Genomic DNA, 17456 nt, shown 5'->3' on the forward strand with positions numbered 1-17456 from the left:
TTTTTTTTTGAGGCGGAGTCTCGCTCTGTCGCCCAGGCTGGAGTGCAGTGGCCGGATCTCAGCTCACTGCAAGCTCCGCCTCCCGGGTTTACGCCATTCTCCTGCCTCAGCCTCCCGAGTAGCTGGGACTACAGGCGCCCGCCACCTCGCCCGGCTAGTTTTTTTGTATTTTTAGTAGAGACGGGGTTTCACCATGTTAGCCAGGATGGTCTCGATCTCCTGACCTTGTGATCCGCCCGTCTCGGCCTCCCAAAGTGCTGGGATTACAGGCTTGAGCCACCGCGCCCGGCCGTGATATTCTTTTTAGCACCTCTGTTCTCCAGAGAAATCTATCTGAGATTCCTTGGGCTTTCTAAGCCACTCTTCCCCTTTTTAGAGTCATCCAGTGCCCTTGGATGCATGTAGGGGCTGATGCCTCCCCTTTGCAGGTCCCTCCTGGGTGATGATGTCTTCAGCACCATCGCAGGCCTGGAAGAAGCTGATGCTGAGGTAAGCCTGGCCATTTCCTACTCCTCCACCTCTCTGCTTATCCCAGAAACAATGAGATGGGTGTTGTTGCCAAGGGGCTGCCCACAGAAGGGTTTAGAAGTCCCTGCAAAGTCACTTTGTTCTTTCTTTCTTTCTTTTTTTTTTTTTTTTTTTTTTTTTTTTTGAGATGGAGTCTTGCTCTGTTGCTCAGGCTAGAGTGCAATGGCACGATCTTGGCTCACTGCAACCTCCACCTCCCAGGGTCAAGCAATTCTCCTGCCTCAGCCTCCCAAGTAGCTGGGATTATAGGCGCCTGCCACCATGACTGGCTAATTTTTTTTGTCTTTTTTTTTTTTTTTTTTTTTTTTTTGAGACGGAGTCTCCCTCTGTTGCCCAGGCTGGAATACAGTGGTGCGATCTTGGCTCACTGCAATCTCCACCTCCTGGTTCAAGCAATTCTCCTGCTTCAGCCTCCTGAGTAGCTGGGATTACAGGTACCCACCACCACGCCTGGCTAATTTTTATATTTTTAGTAGAGGTGGGGTTTCACCATGTTGGTCAAGCTGGTCTCAAACTCCTGACCTCTTGATCCACCCGTATCAGCCTCTCAGAGTACTGTGATTACAGTCTGAGCCACTGTGCCCAGCCAAAGAAAATAATTTTTGTATTTTTAGTAGGTAATTTTGTATTTTTAGTAGAGACGGGGTTTCACCATGTTGACCAGGCTGGTCTCAAACTCCTGACCTCAAGTGATCTAACCACCTCGGCCTCCCAAAGTGCTGGGATTACAGGCATGAGCCACTGCGCCCAGCCATCACTTTGTTTTTAAAGCAAAATAATGCCTAAGGGCTGCCGAGTGACTCAAAGCAGAATCCTCTTTCCTGTAGTGAGATTAGTGGAAAGGAGAGCTCCCTGAAATGGCTAGAGTCTTAGATGTTGCTCCTTTCCCCTAATAAGCTCCATAGCTATCCACTGGCATGGGTGGGAAGTAGCAGAATTCCGGTGCTGGATGGAAGGGTTCTCTACGGTTGGAAGGGGCAGGAATGGCAGTGCTTTCTGAGTCTCTACAACCAGGCAGGTTTGGCTTCAAACAACTGCCAAGCCCAAGCAAGGGGAACAAAGCCACCCTTCTGTGTAAGCTCCGTTGGCTGTGTAAGCTCCTGCCGCGCCATCTGCCCTAATAGAAGCAAGCGGCCAGGACCCTGAATTTTATGGGGCCTTGACTAATGTGCCTCCTAGTCTGTGTCCTCACCCTCCTTGTGGACTTAGGTTTCAGGTATCTCAGAGGCAGACCCACAGGCTCTGCTCCAGGCCATGAAGGTAAGGAAACAGCTTGCTGGATTCTTAGAACTGGGTGTGGGTGGGGTGGGGTCATGATATTTTGTACCAAGGCTTCATTCTCCCTCTGATTTCTCCCTTTACAACCTGTGTTTCTGAGCCCTTCCTCATGCAAGCATGGAACTCGTCTGTGAGCCGTTGGCCTTCTCGCCTTTCTGGGTATCAACCAGTGTTGCTGGTATATAGAGAATGGAGGGTGCCACAGGCCTCTGGGGAAATGGGGCCAGCCCTACTTGGAGGCCCACCTAGCTGGGTCCCCTCACTTCCACCTAGAGGACAGAGCAGGAAACTGCCTCCTCTAATGCTTGTTCTTAATTTTTCTCCATATTTCTCTCCACATCCCCTGCCAAGCCCCCTTCAATACTGCTGTCTTCTCATCAGATCAAGCCCAGCGCCAATCTTTGCAATGGATTTTTAAGGCACAGATTCTGAATAATTTGTAAGGACGTAATCTCTAGCTTGGCCTAGGACACTTTGTTCTCCCTCTCCTTCCAGCCAGTAGCACCCTCCTGTCTGACCCTTGGGGTTTTGTGTCCCTTTTAGTTAACCCATTTTGCCATAGTCCCTAGGACAAGGCCACACTTTTGGTTACAGCCCTCTGGGGCTCTTGTTTTTGTTGTTTTTTTTTTGTTTTTTTGGTATTTTTTTTTAGAGACACTGTCTCATTCTATCACCCAGACTGGAGTGCAGTAGTGTGATCTCATTGCAACCTTACGCTCCTGGCCTTAAGCGATTCTCTTACCTGGGCCTCCCAAAATAGTGTAATTACAGGCATGAGGCACCACACCCGGCCCAGATTCGGCTTCTTTAACCTCATCTTGAAATCTTTCTCCTCAAAGGCCAGACACAGTCAGTCACACCTATAATCCCAGAACTTTGGGAGGTCGAAGCAGTAGGCTCGCTTGAGCCTAGGAGTTGGAGACTGCAATGAGCTATGATCACACCACTGCACTTCAGCCTGGGTGACAGAGTGAGACTCTGTCTTCAAAAAAAAAAAAAAAAGGCCGGGCGCAGTGGCTCACGCCTGTAATCCCAGCACTTTGGGAGGCCAAGGCGGGTGGATCACCTGAGGTCAGGAGTTCGAGACCAGCCTGACCAACATGGAGAAACCCCGTCTCTACTAAAAATACAAAATTAGCTGGGCCTGGTGGCACATGCCTATAATCCCAGCTACTAGGGAGGCTGAGGCAGGAGAATTGCTTGAACCTGGGAGGCGGAGGTTGCAGTGAGCCGAGATCGTGCCATTGCACTCCAGCCTGGGCAACAAGAGTGAAACTCCACCTCAAAAAAAAAAAAAAAGCCTGGCATGGTGGCTTAGTCCTGTAATGCCAGCACTTTGGGAGGCCAATGCAGGTGGATCACTTGAGCTCAAGAGTTAGAGGCTGCAATGAGCTATGATCGCACCACTTCACTCCAGCCTAGGTGACAGAGTGAGACTCTGTCTTTATTTTATTTTATTTTTAATTTATTTTTATTTTTTTGAGACGGAGTTTTGCTCTCTTGCCTAGGCAGGAGTGCAGTCACGCGATCTCGGCTCACTGCAACCTCCAGCTCTCAGGTTCAAGCGATTCTCCTACCTCAGCCTCCCAAGTAGCTGGGACTACAGGCGTGCACCACCACGCCCAACTAAATTTTGTATTTTTAGTAGAGACAGGGTTTCACCATGTTGGCCAGGATGGTCTCGATTTCTTGACCTGGTGATCCACCTGCCTCAGCCCAAAGTGCTGGGATTACAGGCATGAGCCACTGTGCCCGGCCAATATCCTATCTAAAAAAAGAGAAAAAAGGAAAGCTTTTTTCCCAGACCAGCCACCTAGGATCCCTGGGCATAACCCACAAGTCCTCTGACTCAGTTTTTTATGCTAACTTTGAGTCTCTCATCCCAGAACCATGAGCTGGACTCCACTCCACTCCACTCCACCCTGCTTACCTTTAGTTCCATTTTCTTTCTTCACTCACTGTTTTTCTCAACAGTTTTTGCATTTTCCTTTGTTTTCTCACAATTCTGCCCCTGGGGTGCCAACAGCCCATCTCTCTCGGGTGGAAGTCCTCACCCCCTTATCAGACATCATCCTCTGCCCTTCCTCCCTGGTTTTCTAGGACCTGGACGGCATGGATGCTGATATCTTAGGTCTGAAGAAGTCTAATCCAGCCCCTAGCAAAAAAGCTGCAAAGGACCCTGGGAAAGGAGAGCTGCCCAGCCACCCCAAGCCTGCAGGTGGGTCAGTAGCCAGTGAGAAAGGTGCATGGGAGACGGCCCCTCGAATCTGTTAGGGAGACTTTGAGGATGTGGAAGATGCTAGTAGGAAGTGTTTGTGTCCTTGGGTTTTCTCTGCGCAAGCTGGAGAGGTCAAGAAGCAGTTGTGCGTGTGTGTGTTTGAGTGTGTGTGGTGGGGTAAGGGGACAGCTTGAGTTTCCTCCCTTCCTCGAGCTGTTCCAGGCCCTCTGGGTCCAACATGGGCAGCTCCTGGAGAAGCTGTGTGAGTTAAAATGGAGAACTCTATGGTAGCCTGTGCCTCTCCTGAACCCATGTCTCTGGAGTGACTCATGATGAGGGAGTGGAGGTAGCTCCTACCACGTTTCCCTACCAGAAGCCCATGGGAGAACTGGAGACTCCTCCCTTGGCTGTGCCCATGGCCATGAGCCCCCAGCTTCCCAGGAAGAAGTGTACCCCATCCCAGAGGTCCCAGTCCATGGTATGGGAGGAAGACTTTGGCCAGGAGAGACTCAGGCCTACAACCTTGCCTTCTGCTTCCTGCAGGGGGCGCCATATCCACCAAGAAGTCACCTCCGTCTCCCAGCAGCTCTGGGCATCAGAACAGGAGGTTTTCCTCTGAAGGTATCATAGGCTCCTGTCATGCCTCTGGGACTCTGGCTTGGGAGTGGAGCAGCCTGGGTGCACTTTCTGGCCCGAGGCCCTGCTGCTGCCTATGTCACATGGGGAGCAGAGAGCTGGTGCCACCGGTTTGGTTCCTCATGAATTCATGTCGGGACCAGTTATATTGTATCGGCTGAGATATTGGGGAACTCACTTGCAAAGACCTTAAAGCCAGGCATCAAACTGAAGATTTTCCCCAATATAGGAAGAAGCCCCTTTCCCATCATGAATGTGTGGACATTTTATATCTCTTCTGATGCTTGAGGGACATTTCCAGAAGGCCATGCAGCCTGCAGAGTCAGAGGCCCCACGGGCAAGCCTGAGGCAGGCCCCATAGGCCCAGGGCCACCCTCCGACTCCCTCTCCCCTTGCCCGGCCTCTGGAGTCCCTGTTGCCCCAGGCCCCACCCTCCAGATGCCAGGGGGCTTGTTTATGTACTGGAGCAGCCACAAGTCTTGACTCGAGCGCTGCTCCCAGTTCAGGCTTGCTTTTCCTCAACTAAGTGCTGCGGTCTGACCTGTGCTTTCCCTTCTGCTGTGAGACTTGGAAGACCCGTTGGCAGGACTTCTCTCCTATGATGAAGAAGGAATCACCAAGAAGCCGCCTGTGACAGAGAGTAAAACAGCTTCTGACAAGAGCCCCAGCACAGTCAGAGATCAAGGTAGGGTGCAGTGGGCTCACTTCCCATCCTGGAGGAAGGCTTTATTGGCAACAGGCTAACCAACCTTTCTGGAGCAGAACCAGAGGCCTCTCCCGGCTGGGGACCAGAGGTCTAAGGTCCAGTACAAAGAGATCATCAGCCTTTAGGAATAGGGAGGTAGGATGTGTGAGTCTGGGAGTAGGCTGGAGGAATTGGGTCCGTGACAGACCGGGCAGGTCTAAAGCCTGTCGTCCTACCCAAAGGTGCAGACAAACCACCCCCCAAGCCATTCAGACATCACAGCTGAGGGCAGGAAGGCTGTGGGCATTGGGGCTTGTGTTCTGTCTTTCAGGTCCCTCTATTCCGCTGACTCCTGGAGACACCCCCATCCGAAAAAGAGAAGAATTGTTTGACGATGGGGATGACATCATGGCCACCTTGGGGTTTGGAGACAGCCCCAAAGCAGAGAAGAGGCAGATGGGAGACCAGTAAGGATCCCTATGAGTAGGCCGGGCTGCTGCCTGAGGCTGCTGCTTCAGGTTCAGGGAAAAGCTGGTGGACGGGGTGTGGGGGTCCCAAGAGCCCCTCATACCCACACGTTCCTGCCGTGTGTCCCGTCCTGCAGGGAAGGGCCTCGCCCTGCTCGCTCCACGCTGGATGAGCTGCTGGGTCGAGGCACGGCCACCAAACTCCTGGCCCGCCCGGGCACAGGGGAGCACAGGGAGTTCAAGCTAGACAAGAAGTACCAGAGGCCACAGGGTAAGGAGGCTTGCGGGGGCCGCGACAGGACGGGAGGGAGGCCTCTAGATCAGGCTTTCATTACAACCTATAATAAGAAATCAGCCTCACATCCTGATACGCACATGTGATTATACACGTCTGTAGCTGAGACAAAAGCGTCATGTAATAATACTTACCGAGACCACTGTTCGTGCTCGGTTGTCTATGATTGAGATGCTGTTTGATTTGGAAACACACTGACTGTGACACATTAAGCTGGTTTCTCGGCCCCCTCATGGGTAGCAGCTCGCATCTGAAAAGCACTGCTCTGGCCAGTGTTTCTCAAAGCATCGGCCCACAAGCTGTCCGCTGAGAATCGTTCTTGTGACACATGCAGCTCGCTGGACCTGACCTCGAGGGATCCTGGGGCAGGGCCCGGCTACTGCAAAGCCACTGCATCTTCCTGGCCAGTGCCTGAGGTGCTCCCTTCACAGCAGCTTCCCTCTGCTTGTCTTACACAACAAGCTACCAAATTCAGCTTTTGTTAGAATTTTGCAGCCGCAAATGAGCTCAGTTTCCCCTACTCCAGATCATGGTCACAGGCTCCTTAATTCACAGAGAGTGAAGATGCGTGGGGAGACGAGGACTTCACCTTTGGAGCCTATCAGCCCACCGTGGGCTCCTCTGAGGGCCGGCAGTCCCGCAGGCAGTCTGTTAGGTAAGTGGGGCCTGCAGGAGGCCTGGCCTCTGAGACAGATCGTCCACTGGGATGACAGGCCCCTGCAGCTGGCCCCTGTCCCACCCAAGAGTCTCGTGTGGGAGGCCACGGGGTACAAGGCCCTCAGCTCTGTGGGTGCTGGAGGAAGCAGGAGATGGCCTGGTCTCGCCAGCCCAGACAGAGTGGTGGAGATGGCCCCAGTGGGAGCCCCCATCCCAGACACTGCTCAGATTCGCCAGTGCCCCACCCAGCCTCAGAAGGAAAGGAGCAGGTAGGCCTGCCTCCACCTAAAGTCCCTGAAATCATAAAAGGCTGTAATGTCACTCGGTCTCCCCAAGGAACATACATCCTGATGGGTAGCAAGACCTCTACAGTGGCCTCTGCAGTGGCATCTCAGACCCCGCTTCCCAGGAACTCTGCTGTTGAACCTGCCGTGACAATTCGGATAGCGTGATCCTCGCAGTTTACAAAAAAAAAAATTAAAGCAGTGATAGGATTTTCTGAGTCTGGAGTTTTTTTCCCAATATATATTTTAAACTTTGTATTTTGAAGGAATTTCAAACTTCAAAAGTTGGCTGGGTGTGGTGGCTCACACCTGTAATCTCAGCAGTTTGGGAGACCAAGGCAGGTGGATCACCTGAGGTCAGGAGTTCAAGAACAGCGTGGCCAACATGGTGAAACCCCGTCTGTGCTAAAAATACAAAAAGTAGCTGGGTGTGGTGGTGGGTGCCTGTAATTCCAGCTACTCGGGAGGCTGAGGCAGGAGAATAGCTTGAACTCCAGAGGTGGAGGTTGTGATGAGCTGAGATTGCACCGCTGCACTCTAGCCTGGGCAATAGAGTGAGACTCCATCTCAAAAAAAAACTTCAGAAGTTGTAAGAACAGCGCTTCCCAGGTTCAGCAGTTGTTCTCATTATGCCAGGTTGGCTTCCTCAGTCTCTTTCTATCTGAATAGCTCTGTGCATGTTGGCATTTCTTCCCACACCCAGTATGTTCTTAACCCTGGGTACCTGCTGCCACTGGTCAGTGACAGATGAAGGCCATGGCCGAACAAATGAAGTAACTGTTGTTGGAAAACCTGGAAACCACTTGATCCAATTTATTATTTTTTTTAGACAGAGTCTCACTCCGTCACCCAGGCTGGAGCGCAGTGGCATGATCGCTGCTTACCACAACCTCCACCTCCCAGGTTCAAGCAGTTCTTGTGGCTCAGCCTGCCAAGTAGCTGGGATTACAGGCGCCCACCACCACACCTGGCTTTTTTTGTGTGTTTTTAGTAGAGATGGGGTTTCACTATGTTGGCCACGCTAGTCTCAAACTCCTGGCCTTAAGCGATCTGCCCACCTTGGCCTCCCAAAGCTCTGGGATTACAGGCGTGAGCCACCATGCTCGGCCTGATTTTTCTTTTTTTTTTTTTTTTTTGAGACGGAGTCTGGCTCTGTCGCCCGGGCTGAAGTGCAGTAGCCGGATCTCAGCTCACTGCAAGCTCCGCCCCCCGGGTTTACGCCATTCTCCTGCCTCAGCCTCCCGAGTAGCTGGGACTACAGGCGCCCGCTGCCTCGCCCGGCTAGTTTTTTTTTTTTTGTATTTTTTTAGTAGAGACGGGGTTTCACCGTGTTCGCCAGGATGGTCTCGATCTCCTGACCTCGTGATCCGCCCGTCTCGGCCTCCCAAAGTGCTGGGATTACAGGCTTGAGCCACCGCGCCCGGCCCTGATTTTTCTTTAGACCTGTGTGCCCACGGCTGTCATTTCATTCTGTTCCTGCTCTCTGCGGGGAGAACTGTCCCTGGTTCATGTGATGGAAGTCAAGATCTCTGTACTTCGTTGTTCTACAGATAGCACGCAGCCTGCCACATGAGCCAGTCCAGGAGCCACTGCTTACTGGGCCTCAGCTGAGCGTGCAGGGTCCCAGGGCATCGTGCTGCCCAGCCCCAGGCTGCTAGGGGGCCAATGGGACTGGCTGCTTCCCCTGCCTGACACCCTCCTTTCTGTCTTGAAGTAGGTTCTTAGCAGACAGTGGCCCAGACCCCAAGGGAGAACCAGGCTCCAAACAGAGCCCTCCAGCTGCTTCCAGCCCCATCCAGCCCAGGAAGGGAGGAGCTGACTGGCTGGGCCTCAAGGACGAGGACTTGGACCTGCTCCCTGCCTCACCCACCAGAGAGGCCCGTCGGGAAAGCTTGGTGCCTGCCACGCCCTCAGTGCCTCCTCCTGCGAGCCAGCACTCCACACCAGCTGGGCTGCCCCCCTCCAGGGCAAAGCCACCAACCGAAGGGGCAGGGTCCCCTGCCAAAGCCAGCCAGGCTTCCAAGCTGCGAGCCTCCAAGGAGGAGGAAGAGGAGGACTGGCTGAGCCATGCCCTGTCTCGGAAGAAGTCCCAAGGCCTGGCCAGAGAGCAGCGTGCTGGGGCCTCTGAGGGCCTGAGTTTGGCGGGGACAGCGGGCCATCCCCCTTCTGGCAGGTATGGGCTTGGGCTGCTGTGGCTAGTCGGGGGAGGACTGGCTGCAGACTTGAGGAGCCCCTTTGCCCCTCCACCTGTTGCAGCCTCAGTCGGGAGTTGGGGAACAAGGCAGGGCACTGTGGGCACAGAGGCCGTTTCTTGGCTTTGCTACTCTGCCTTTTGGGCACTGCAGAGAGAGCCTCTGGCTCCCGGGCTTGCCCCAGGGACACACCCAAGAAGGAGAGCTGTTGACATTCATGCCCTGACTGCCATGGGGACAGGTGCTAACTAGATCGGGCAGAAGACAGAGGGTACCTGAGGTGGCAGACACACCGCTGCCCTGTCACAGCGCCCTCAGGCTGGAAGCCCCAGCATGCAAACAACTGGTGCTTCTGCCGACTCCACTGAAGTGAATATGGCGTGTGTGAGACGAAATGTCCCTGTGCTCTTTGAGAGTGTTAGAAGAGACACAGTGGCCGAGAGGCACCTCCTGGCAAGCCCCTATCCGTGGGGCAGGATAGCAAGTGACCTCTGAGGGCAGGAAGGCACAAGGGGCTGGCAGGCTGGGGGAGTCTAGAGGAAGTGGTGAGATGTGCTGTGGCCAGAGCCCAGGGTAGTGAACTGGGAAATTTGTGGCAGCCCAGGGACGTCACCCAGTCCTGGGGTTGATGAGGGCAGTTGTGACTTTGACCTGAGGCCTAGGGGAAAGCTCAGGCCAAAACAGATGAAAGCCTGTCTCTTCACTGACCTGTGAGCCGAGAAAGAGGTGGGAATAATGGGAAAGGGAGCCAGCCAGATTTGGGAGACTAAGCAGAACCTTAATCTAGAGCTGAGCCAAGTTAAGTGGGCTGGAACAGGGCTCTGAACTTGAACTTGACGCCAGTGTCTATAACATTTCCATTGTCACTGCTTGGACCGTGTCCATTCACTGCGCCACTGTGGACACTGAGGCAGGAAGGGGGTATTTGAAGGGAAGAGATGCCCAGAAATCCCAGGAGCTCAGATGTGGGAGGAGAATGCCCCAAGATGGGATGATGGGAGCAGGAGGAAGGGCGGCCACGAGCTTCACGTGTGAAGCCCGTCCTGGGACCCATCTTCATCCAGCCTGACCTGGGCCTTCTGTCACCTTCACCTTGAATGCTGCCTTTCCTCAGCCAACCTGTCACCAGCACACAAGGACTTGAGCAAGCAGCTACTGGAGGGAGCTCCAGAACCACCGCACAAGAAAGACCGTGTGTCAGGCCTGGTGACTCAGGGTAGGCCTGGGCTGCGGGCTGAGTGGGAGTGAGATCGTGGTGGGCAGCACAGGCCTCTGTCCTTAGAGAGGGACACAGAGACTGCTCACACTGCCCCATCCCCATGCCCCACACAGAGGTTGCCCACCCTGCCCCGTCCCCGTGCCCCACACAGAGGCTGCCCACCCTGCCCCGTCCCCGTGTCCCACACAGAGGCTGCCCACCCTGCCCCGTCCCCGTGTCCCACGCAGAGGCTGCCCACCCTGCCCCGTCCCCGTGTCCCAAGCAGAGGCTGCCCACCCTGCCCCGTCCCCGTGTCCCACGCAGAGGCTGCTCACCCTGCCCCGTCCCCGTGTCCCACGCAGAGGCTGCTCACCCTGCCCCGTCCCCGTGTCCCACGCAGAGGCTGCTCACCCTGCCCCGTCCCCGTGTCCTCAGGTCCCCTGTGACTCGGAACCATGCCGCCTCAGCACTCCCTACAGGTTCCCCAAAGAGGCGACCAGCCCCTGGAGACCTCTCGGCCACTGGTTTGTTTTTTGTTTTCTGCTTCATTTGGGAGTTTAACCCTGGGTGAGGAAGAGGTGCTTTGAGCTTCCTTTGGGGTCCCTGGGACATGAGTGACACCAGTCCCTCCTGGACACTCACAGGCCCAGAGCCCTGGGCCTCCTGCTCATTTCTCTGCTGTTGATGTTTCAGAGCCTGCCACCTGTTTCCCGAGCACCCAGGAACCCACAAAGCCTTCCATGCCCATCCAGGTAGGGGTGTGGGCAGACAGGTCTAGCTCAGGGCCTAGGGAGCAATTCTCCATGCCCAGAGGCAACACCAACAGTTTGACCTGATGACCTGCCAGGAAAAATATGTCAAACATACCAAATGTGACGTCAGCCAGCTCCCCCGGCAACCCCCACCAGAACTTGCCTGAATCTCTAGCCTCGCTGCTCCCAGGGTGTTAATTTGCCTACATCAGTGAGGAGTTTGAGGAGGTAGCCAGGCCGGGAAGCTGGGACACTGCAGTCAGAAAGCAGGGCCCAGGGTCCTGTTCTGTCAAGAAAGCCTCCTCCACCCCTGCCATCCTCGCACCACACCTCTGCCTCTGTTTCCCATGTGTGGCAGTCACCTGTGACATGTAGGCCTGGGAGATGTGGCCCCCAGGAGTGTGTCCCTGGGAGATGGTGGGTAGGGGACAGCTTGTGGGAACCAGATTAGTGTCAACATGTGGGCTTCAGGCCTGACAGGAAAAGCTAGCGTCAGCTTTTGTCATAGCAGAGACTCTGCTGGGGCTCAGCCATTTGTCTGGGAAGCCGGAGACCATGCAGGGGAGGAAGCTGTTCTGGGGTGGTGGAGGGAGACATGCTCCTGACCAGACCTGCAAGGGGAGGTACACTGGGGACTGCTCAGCCACAGTGACTGTGACTCTCCAAGGCCTTGGACCCATCTGCAGCCACAGATCAGATGCAGGGAGGTCCGGTGAGCAGCAGGCCAGGAGGTAGCTGATCTCAGCTGGGCCCCTGTCCCCTCCCTAACCAGGAACCTCTCTTCCTCTTCTCCAGCCCCCGCTCCCAGAGTCCCTAGCCCGGAGCCTGCTACCAGGTACAGAATACCAGAAGCAGCTCCTGGCAGCACAGGGGCAGCTTCAGAGTGGCACCACTGAACTCCAGGCCAAACTGCTACAGAGCCAGGCCCGGCTGGCAGAGCTGGAGACCCAGGTGAGGGCAGTGGGGCCACTGGCGCTGGGGGCAGGGTTGCGATGGGAGGGGACACTGAGAGTGGCTGGAAGCTTCCCCAGGAGGGAGGAGGGGCTGTTGGCACAGGGCAGCGTGGAGTACAGCTGCCTCCCCTCCCTGGTCGCTGGCCCTCCTGCCGTCTTCTAGGTGCGGAAGCTGGAGCTGGAACGGGCCCAGCATGAGCTGCTGCTAGGGAGTCTGCAGCAGCAGCACCAGGCAGACCTAGAGCTCATCGAGAGTGCACACAGGTAACCTGGTGCTGGCCCCAGCTCTGCCTTGGATCTCACGCTGACCCCAAAGCCATCCCAGTGTGTCTGGAGAGGCTTTTAGGTGGCAGCCCTCTGCCTTCCTCGCACCATGGCTGGGTGTTCTGTTGGCAGAAGCCGCATCAAGATGCTAGAAACATCGTACCAGCAACGGGAGGAGCGGCTCCGGAGAGAGAACGAGGAGCTGTCAGCTCGGTATCTGTCGCACTGCCAGGAGGCTGAACAGGCCCGTGCTGAGCTCACAGCCCAGCACCAGCGGCGCTTGGCAGCCACAGCGCAGGAGAAGGACCAGGAAATGCAGCGGCTCCAGGAGCTGCAGCGGTGAGGCCCAGGGACAGGCAGCTGGGGAGCGGGCTTGCAAGGAGTAGCCGGAAGAGAGCCATCCCTATGAGACCCTTCGCTGTGACTCAGCAGCCTTTGGACAGGGGTTCGGGTCCTTCCCTCCCAGTCCAGTGAGTGAGGACTGAGGGCTGGGCACACTGACTCATCATACCCATGGGTTGGGGTGCCACCTGCTCTTACAGAGGCAGGAGGGGTACCCACAGGCTGTTCAGGCACGGCATGGCAGCAGCAAGTCCCCCAGGGTCTAACTAAGCACAGCGTCATCCACTCACCTGCTCACGCAGTAGAGGCTAGAAACAAGATCCACCTGGGAAAGCCTTGCACTGTTGTGCCTGCCATGTTGATAGGGTTGCCTTTCTAGAAGAGAAGGAAACTAAGAAAGGTTACCTAAGGGAGCCAGGTTGATGAAGGCAGAGGCAACCTTTTAAGACTGCTCAGGGCCAGGCACAGTGGCTCACACCTGTAATCCCAGCACTTTGGGAGGCCAAGGTGGGAGGATCACTTGAGGCCAGGTGTTTGAGACCAGCCTGGGCAACACAGTGAGACCTTGTCTCTAAAAACAATTTTTAAATTAGCTGGCATGATAGTGTACTCCTGTAGTTCCAGCTACTTGGGAGGCTGAGGCAGGAGGATACCTTGAGCCCAAGAGATCAGGGCTGCAATGAGCTATGATCATGCCACTGCACTCCAGCCTGGACCACAGAACAAAACCCTGTCTCTAAAAACATTTAAAAAATAAAATAAACACTTGGGAGGCCAAGGTAGGAGAACTGCTTGAGGATAGGAGTTCAAGACCAGCCTGGGCAACATAGTGAGACCTCATCTCTACAAAAAGAAAAAAAAGCCGGGTGTGGTGGCTCAAGCCTGTAATTCCAGCACTTTGGGAGGCCTAGACAGGCAGATCACGAGGTCAGGAGATCAAGACCATCCTGGCTAACACAGTGAAACCCCGTCTCTACTAAAAAATACAAAAAAATAGCCGGGTGAGGTGGCGGGTGCCTGTAGTCCCAGCTACTCGGGAGGCTGAGGCAGGAGAATGGCGTAAATCTGGGAGGCGGAGCTTGCGGTGAACTGAGATCCGGCCACTGCACTCCATCCCAGGCGGCAGAGCGAGACTCCGTCTCAAAAAAAAAAAAAAAAAAAAAAAAAGAAAAGAAAGACTGCTCGGGGCCGGGCGCAGTGGCTCACGTCTGTAATCCTAGCGCTTTGGGTGGCCAAGGCAGGCAGATTGCCTGAGCTCAGGAGTTCGAGACCAGCCTGGGCAACACGGTAAAACCCTATCTCTACTAAAATACAAAAAATTAGCTGGGCGTGGTGGTGGGCACCTGTAGTCCCAACTACTTGGGAGGCTGAGGCAGGAGAATTGCTTGAACCCAGGAGGCGGAGGTTGCAGTGAGCCGAGATCATGCCAGTGCACTCCAGCCTGGGTGACAGAGCGAGACTCCGTCTCCTAAAAAAAAAAGCTGAATAATGGGAGGATTGCCCATCTTAGTGTGTGTAGCATTGAGGCACCATGACAGATAAGACAGAGGAGCTGGGGAAACTGAGGCAGTGCCCAGCGGAGGAGAGGCCTGGGAGCAAGGGCTGCTCAGAAGCACGCCCTTCCCCAAGGAATTACCACATCCGGGTGGTCCAGCTCAGAGTGACCACCTTCCCGTCCCGCCTCCCCTCAGGGCATCCATCCTAGAGATGCGCAGAGACCATGAGGAGCAGCTGCAGCGGCTAAAGCTGCTGAAGGACCGAGAGGTCGATGCGGCCACCAGTGCCACCTCTCACACGCGGTATGTGCGCCGCCCCAACCATGCCCGCCTGAGGGTGGGGTCTGGGGGGTCCCCGAGACCTTCAGGAGGGGCTGACCCAGGTCCTCCTGGATGACCTGGAGTTGACCTGGGTCTTCTTCCAGGTCCCTGAATAGCATCATCCAGCAGATGGAGAAGTTCTCCAGCAGCCTGCACGAGCTGTCCTCCCGCGTGGAGGCCTCGCACCTCACCACCTCCCAGGAGCGGGAGCTGGGGATCCGGCAGCGTGACGAGCAGCTGCGGGGTACGCCCTCCCCTCTCAGCCATCGGGCTCCTGGTGGGAAGGGGAGCAGCTGCTGAGCACCCTGTGGGTTGCCCCCAGCACTGCAGGAGCGGCTGGGCCAGCAGCAGCGGGACATGGAGGAGGAGCGGAGCCGGCAACAGGAAATCATCGGGAAGATGGAGGCACGGCTGAATGAGCAGAGCCGGCTGCTGGAGCAGGTGAGGCCCATCCTCCTGGCCCTCCTGCCATGGGGCCTCTTCTCCAGGGCACCCACAGGCATGGCGGCACTCCCAACCTCACCTTCTCAGGAGGTCAGCGCCCCACGTGCGGCTTCCTGCCTCTACATCTCCCTGCCCCGGCCAGGCCCTCAGCACTGCCCACCTGAGCACGCAGGGGCCACCTGGCCAGGCCCCCACCACGCCCTGCCTGCTCCTCAGCACCACAAGCCCCTCGGCCGCCTTGGCTGCCTCCACAGTCTAGCCCCTGCAACCATCAGCTGCACTTCCCACTTCCTGACACTCGAATCTGTCACATCAGCTGAGCCCTGACATTGGGACAGATGCTCTTGCCTATTAAATGTCATCCTAGCCTCTTCAGCTCTCACAGAGACATTTGAACTCCCTAGATACCTTTCATATATAAGCACATGCTTTATTTAAATAATAATGACCTGGCTGGGCTCGGTGGCTCACGCCTGTAATCCCAGCACTTTGGGAGGCCAAGGCGGGTGGATCACAATGTCAGGAGATCGAGACCATCCTGGCTAACACAGTGAAACACCGTCTCTACTAAAAATACAAAAAATTAGTCGGGCGTGCTGGCGGGTGCCTGTAGTCCCAGCTACTCAGGAGGCTGAGGCAGGAGAATGACGTGAACCTGGGAGGTGGAGCTTGCAGTGAGCCGAGATCGCACCACTGCACTCCAGCCTGGGAGACAGCGAGACTCCATCTCAAAAAAAAAAAAAAAATAGGCCGGGCGCGGTGGCTCAAGCCTGTAATCCCAGCACTTTGGGAGGCTGAGGCGGGTGGATCACGAAGTCAGGAGATCGAGACTATCCTGGCTAACATGGTGAAACCCCGTCTCTACTAAAAATACAAAAAAAAAACTAGCCGGGTGTGGTGGCGGGCGCCTGTAGTCTCAGCTACTTGGGAGGCTGAGGCGGGAGAATGGCGTGAACCCGGGAGGCGGAGCTTGCAGTGAGCCGAGATCACGCCACTGCACTCCAGCCTGGGAGACACAGCGAGACTCCGTCTCAAAAAATAAATAAATAAATAAATAAATAAATAAATAAATAATGATTACCTTAGCCAGGCACAGTGGCCAGTGCCTGTAATCCCAGCTACTTGGGAGGCTGATGCAGGAGGATCACTTAAGCCCAAGAATTTGAGATCAGCCTAGCGAGACCATAGCAAGACCCCACCTCTAAAAAAATTTTTTTATGCCAGGCAAGTTGACTCATGCCTGTAATTCCAGCACTTCGGGAGGCCAAGGCTGGTGGATCACTTGAGGTCAGGAGTTTGAGACCAGCCTGACCAACATGGTGAAACCCTATCTCTACTAAAAATTAAAAAACTAGCCGGGCATGGTGGTGCATGCCTGTAATCCCAGCTATTAGGGAGGCTGAGGCAGGAGAATTGCTTGAACCCAGGATGCGGAGGTTGCAGTGAGTGGAGATCGTACCACTGCACACCAGTCTGGTTAACAACGAGACTCTGTCTCAAAAAAATAAATAATAAAACATTTAAATTTTGTTTTAATGAACTGGGTGTGGTGGTGCACACCTGCAATCCCTGCCTTTGCTCACATCCTTTTCCTTACCTGTGGAAATCTTTCTAGGCTGAATTCAACGGTAATGAATCTTTTGATGCTACCACCTCCTCGAAGCCTTCCTTGTCCTCCCACCTGTCTTTTTATCCCCAGCTGTCATAAAGCGCTTTGTTGTTTTTTTTTTTAGAGACAGGGTCTTGCTCTGTCGCCCAGGCTGGAGTGCAGTGGTGTGATCATAGCTCACTGCAGCCTGACCTCTTTGGCTCAAGCCATCCTCCTGCCTCAGCTTCCTGAGTAGCTGGGACTACAGGCACACACCACCACACCCAGCTAATAGTGTATTTTTTGTTGAGATGTGGGTCTCGCCATGTTGCCCAGGCTGGCCTTGAACTCCTGGGCTCAAGCAATCCACCCACTTAGACCTTCCAACATTTTGAGAGTATAGGTGGGACACCACGCCTGGCCAAAAAAAATTTTTTTTGGAGATGGGGTCTCACTGTCACTCAGACTGGAGTACAGTGGCAAGATCTCGGCTCACAGCAGCTTGAACCTCCCGGGCTCAAGCAGTCTTCCCACCTCAGCCCCCAAGTAGCTGAGACCACAGGTGCATGCCACTATACCCAGCTAATTTTTTGTATTTTTTGTAGAAACAGGGGTTTGCCATGTTGCCCAGGGTGATCTCAAACTCCTGAACTCAAATAGTCTGCCCACTTTGGCCTCCCAAAGTGCAGGGATTACAGGCGTGAACCACCTTGCCCAGTCAAAAACTTTTTTTTTTTTTTTTTTTTTTTTTTGAGATGGAGTCTCGCTCTGTCACCCAGGCTGGAGTGCAGTGGTGCGATCTCAGCTCACTGCAACCTTCGCCTCCTGGGTTGAAGGGATTCTCCTGCCTCAGCCTCC

General features: G+C 54.8%; 3 protein-coding genes across 9 annotated transcripts in view; 1 reads left to right on the forward strand and 2 right to left on the reverse strand.

Moving 5' to 3' along the window:
• UBALD2 (UBA like domain containing 2) overlaps window positions 1–17456 on the reverse strand; it is a 468792-nt gene that overhangs the window by 358979 nt on the left and 92357 nt on the right. The window lies entirely within an intron of this gene.
• Window positions 1–17456, reverse strand: part of LOC126939213 (CST complex subunit TEN1) — a 224897-nt gene that overhangs the window by 82528 nt on the left and 124913 nt on the right. The gene's annotated exons all lie outside the window — the stretch shown is intronic.
• FBF1 (Fas binding factor 1) overlaps window positions 1–17456 on the forward strand; it is a 31704-nt gene that overhangs the window by 9265 nt on the left and 4983 nt on the right. For 5 of the 7 annotated variants that reach the window (XM_050764177.1, XM_050764183.1, XM_050764180.1 and 2 more), the window contains 18 exons: window positions 429–489; window positions 1738–1788; window positions 3907–4024; window positions 4568–4645; window positions 5226–5345; window positions 5677–5812; window positions 5950–6083; window positions 6663–6762; window positions 8763–9221; window positions 10355–10456; window positions 10874–10962; window positions 11132–11190; window positions 11986–12141; window positions 12307–12407; window positions 12540–12746; window positions 14441–14548; window positions 14671–14810; window positions 14889–15007. In XM_050764177.1, coding sequence (XP_050620134.1) covers window positions 429–489; window positions 1738–1788; window positions 3907–4024; window positions 4568–4645; window positions 5226–5345; window positions 5677–5812; window positions 5950–6083; window positions 6663–6762; window positions 8763–9221; window positions 10355–10456; window positions 10874–10962; window positions 11132–11190; window positions 11986–12141; window positions 12307–12407; window positions 12540–12746; window positions 14441–14548; window positions 14671–14810; window positions 14889–15007 — 2338 coding nt within the window. Of the gene's footprint in view, window positions 1–376; window positions 490–1737; window positions 1789–3906; window positions 4025–4567; window positions 4646–5225; window positions 5346–5676; window positions 5813–5949; window positions 6084–6662; window positions 6763–8762; window positions 9222–10354; window positions 10457–10873; window positions 10963–11131; window positions 11191–11985; window positions 12142–12306; window positions 12408–12539; window positions 12747–14440; window positions 14549–14670; window positions 14811–14888; window positions 15008–17456 lie in introns of all 7 variants that reach the window. The other 2 variants (XM_050764182.1, XM_050764185.1) reach the window with 2 other exon arrangements.

This window comes from Macaca thibetana, chromosome 16 (assembly GCF_024542745.1).
Source record: "Macaca thibetana thibetana isolate TM-01 chromosome 16, ASM2454274v1, whole genome shotgun sequence".
Taxonomy (NCBI): Eukaryota; Metazoa; Chordata; class Mammalia; order Primates; family Cercopithecidae; genus Macaca; species Macaca thibetana.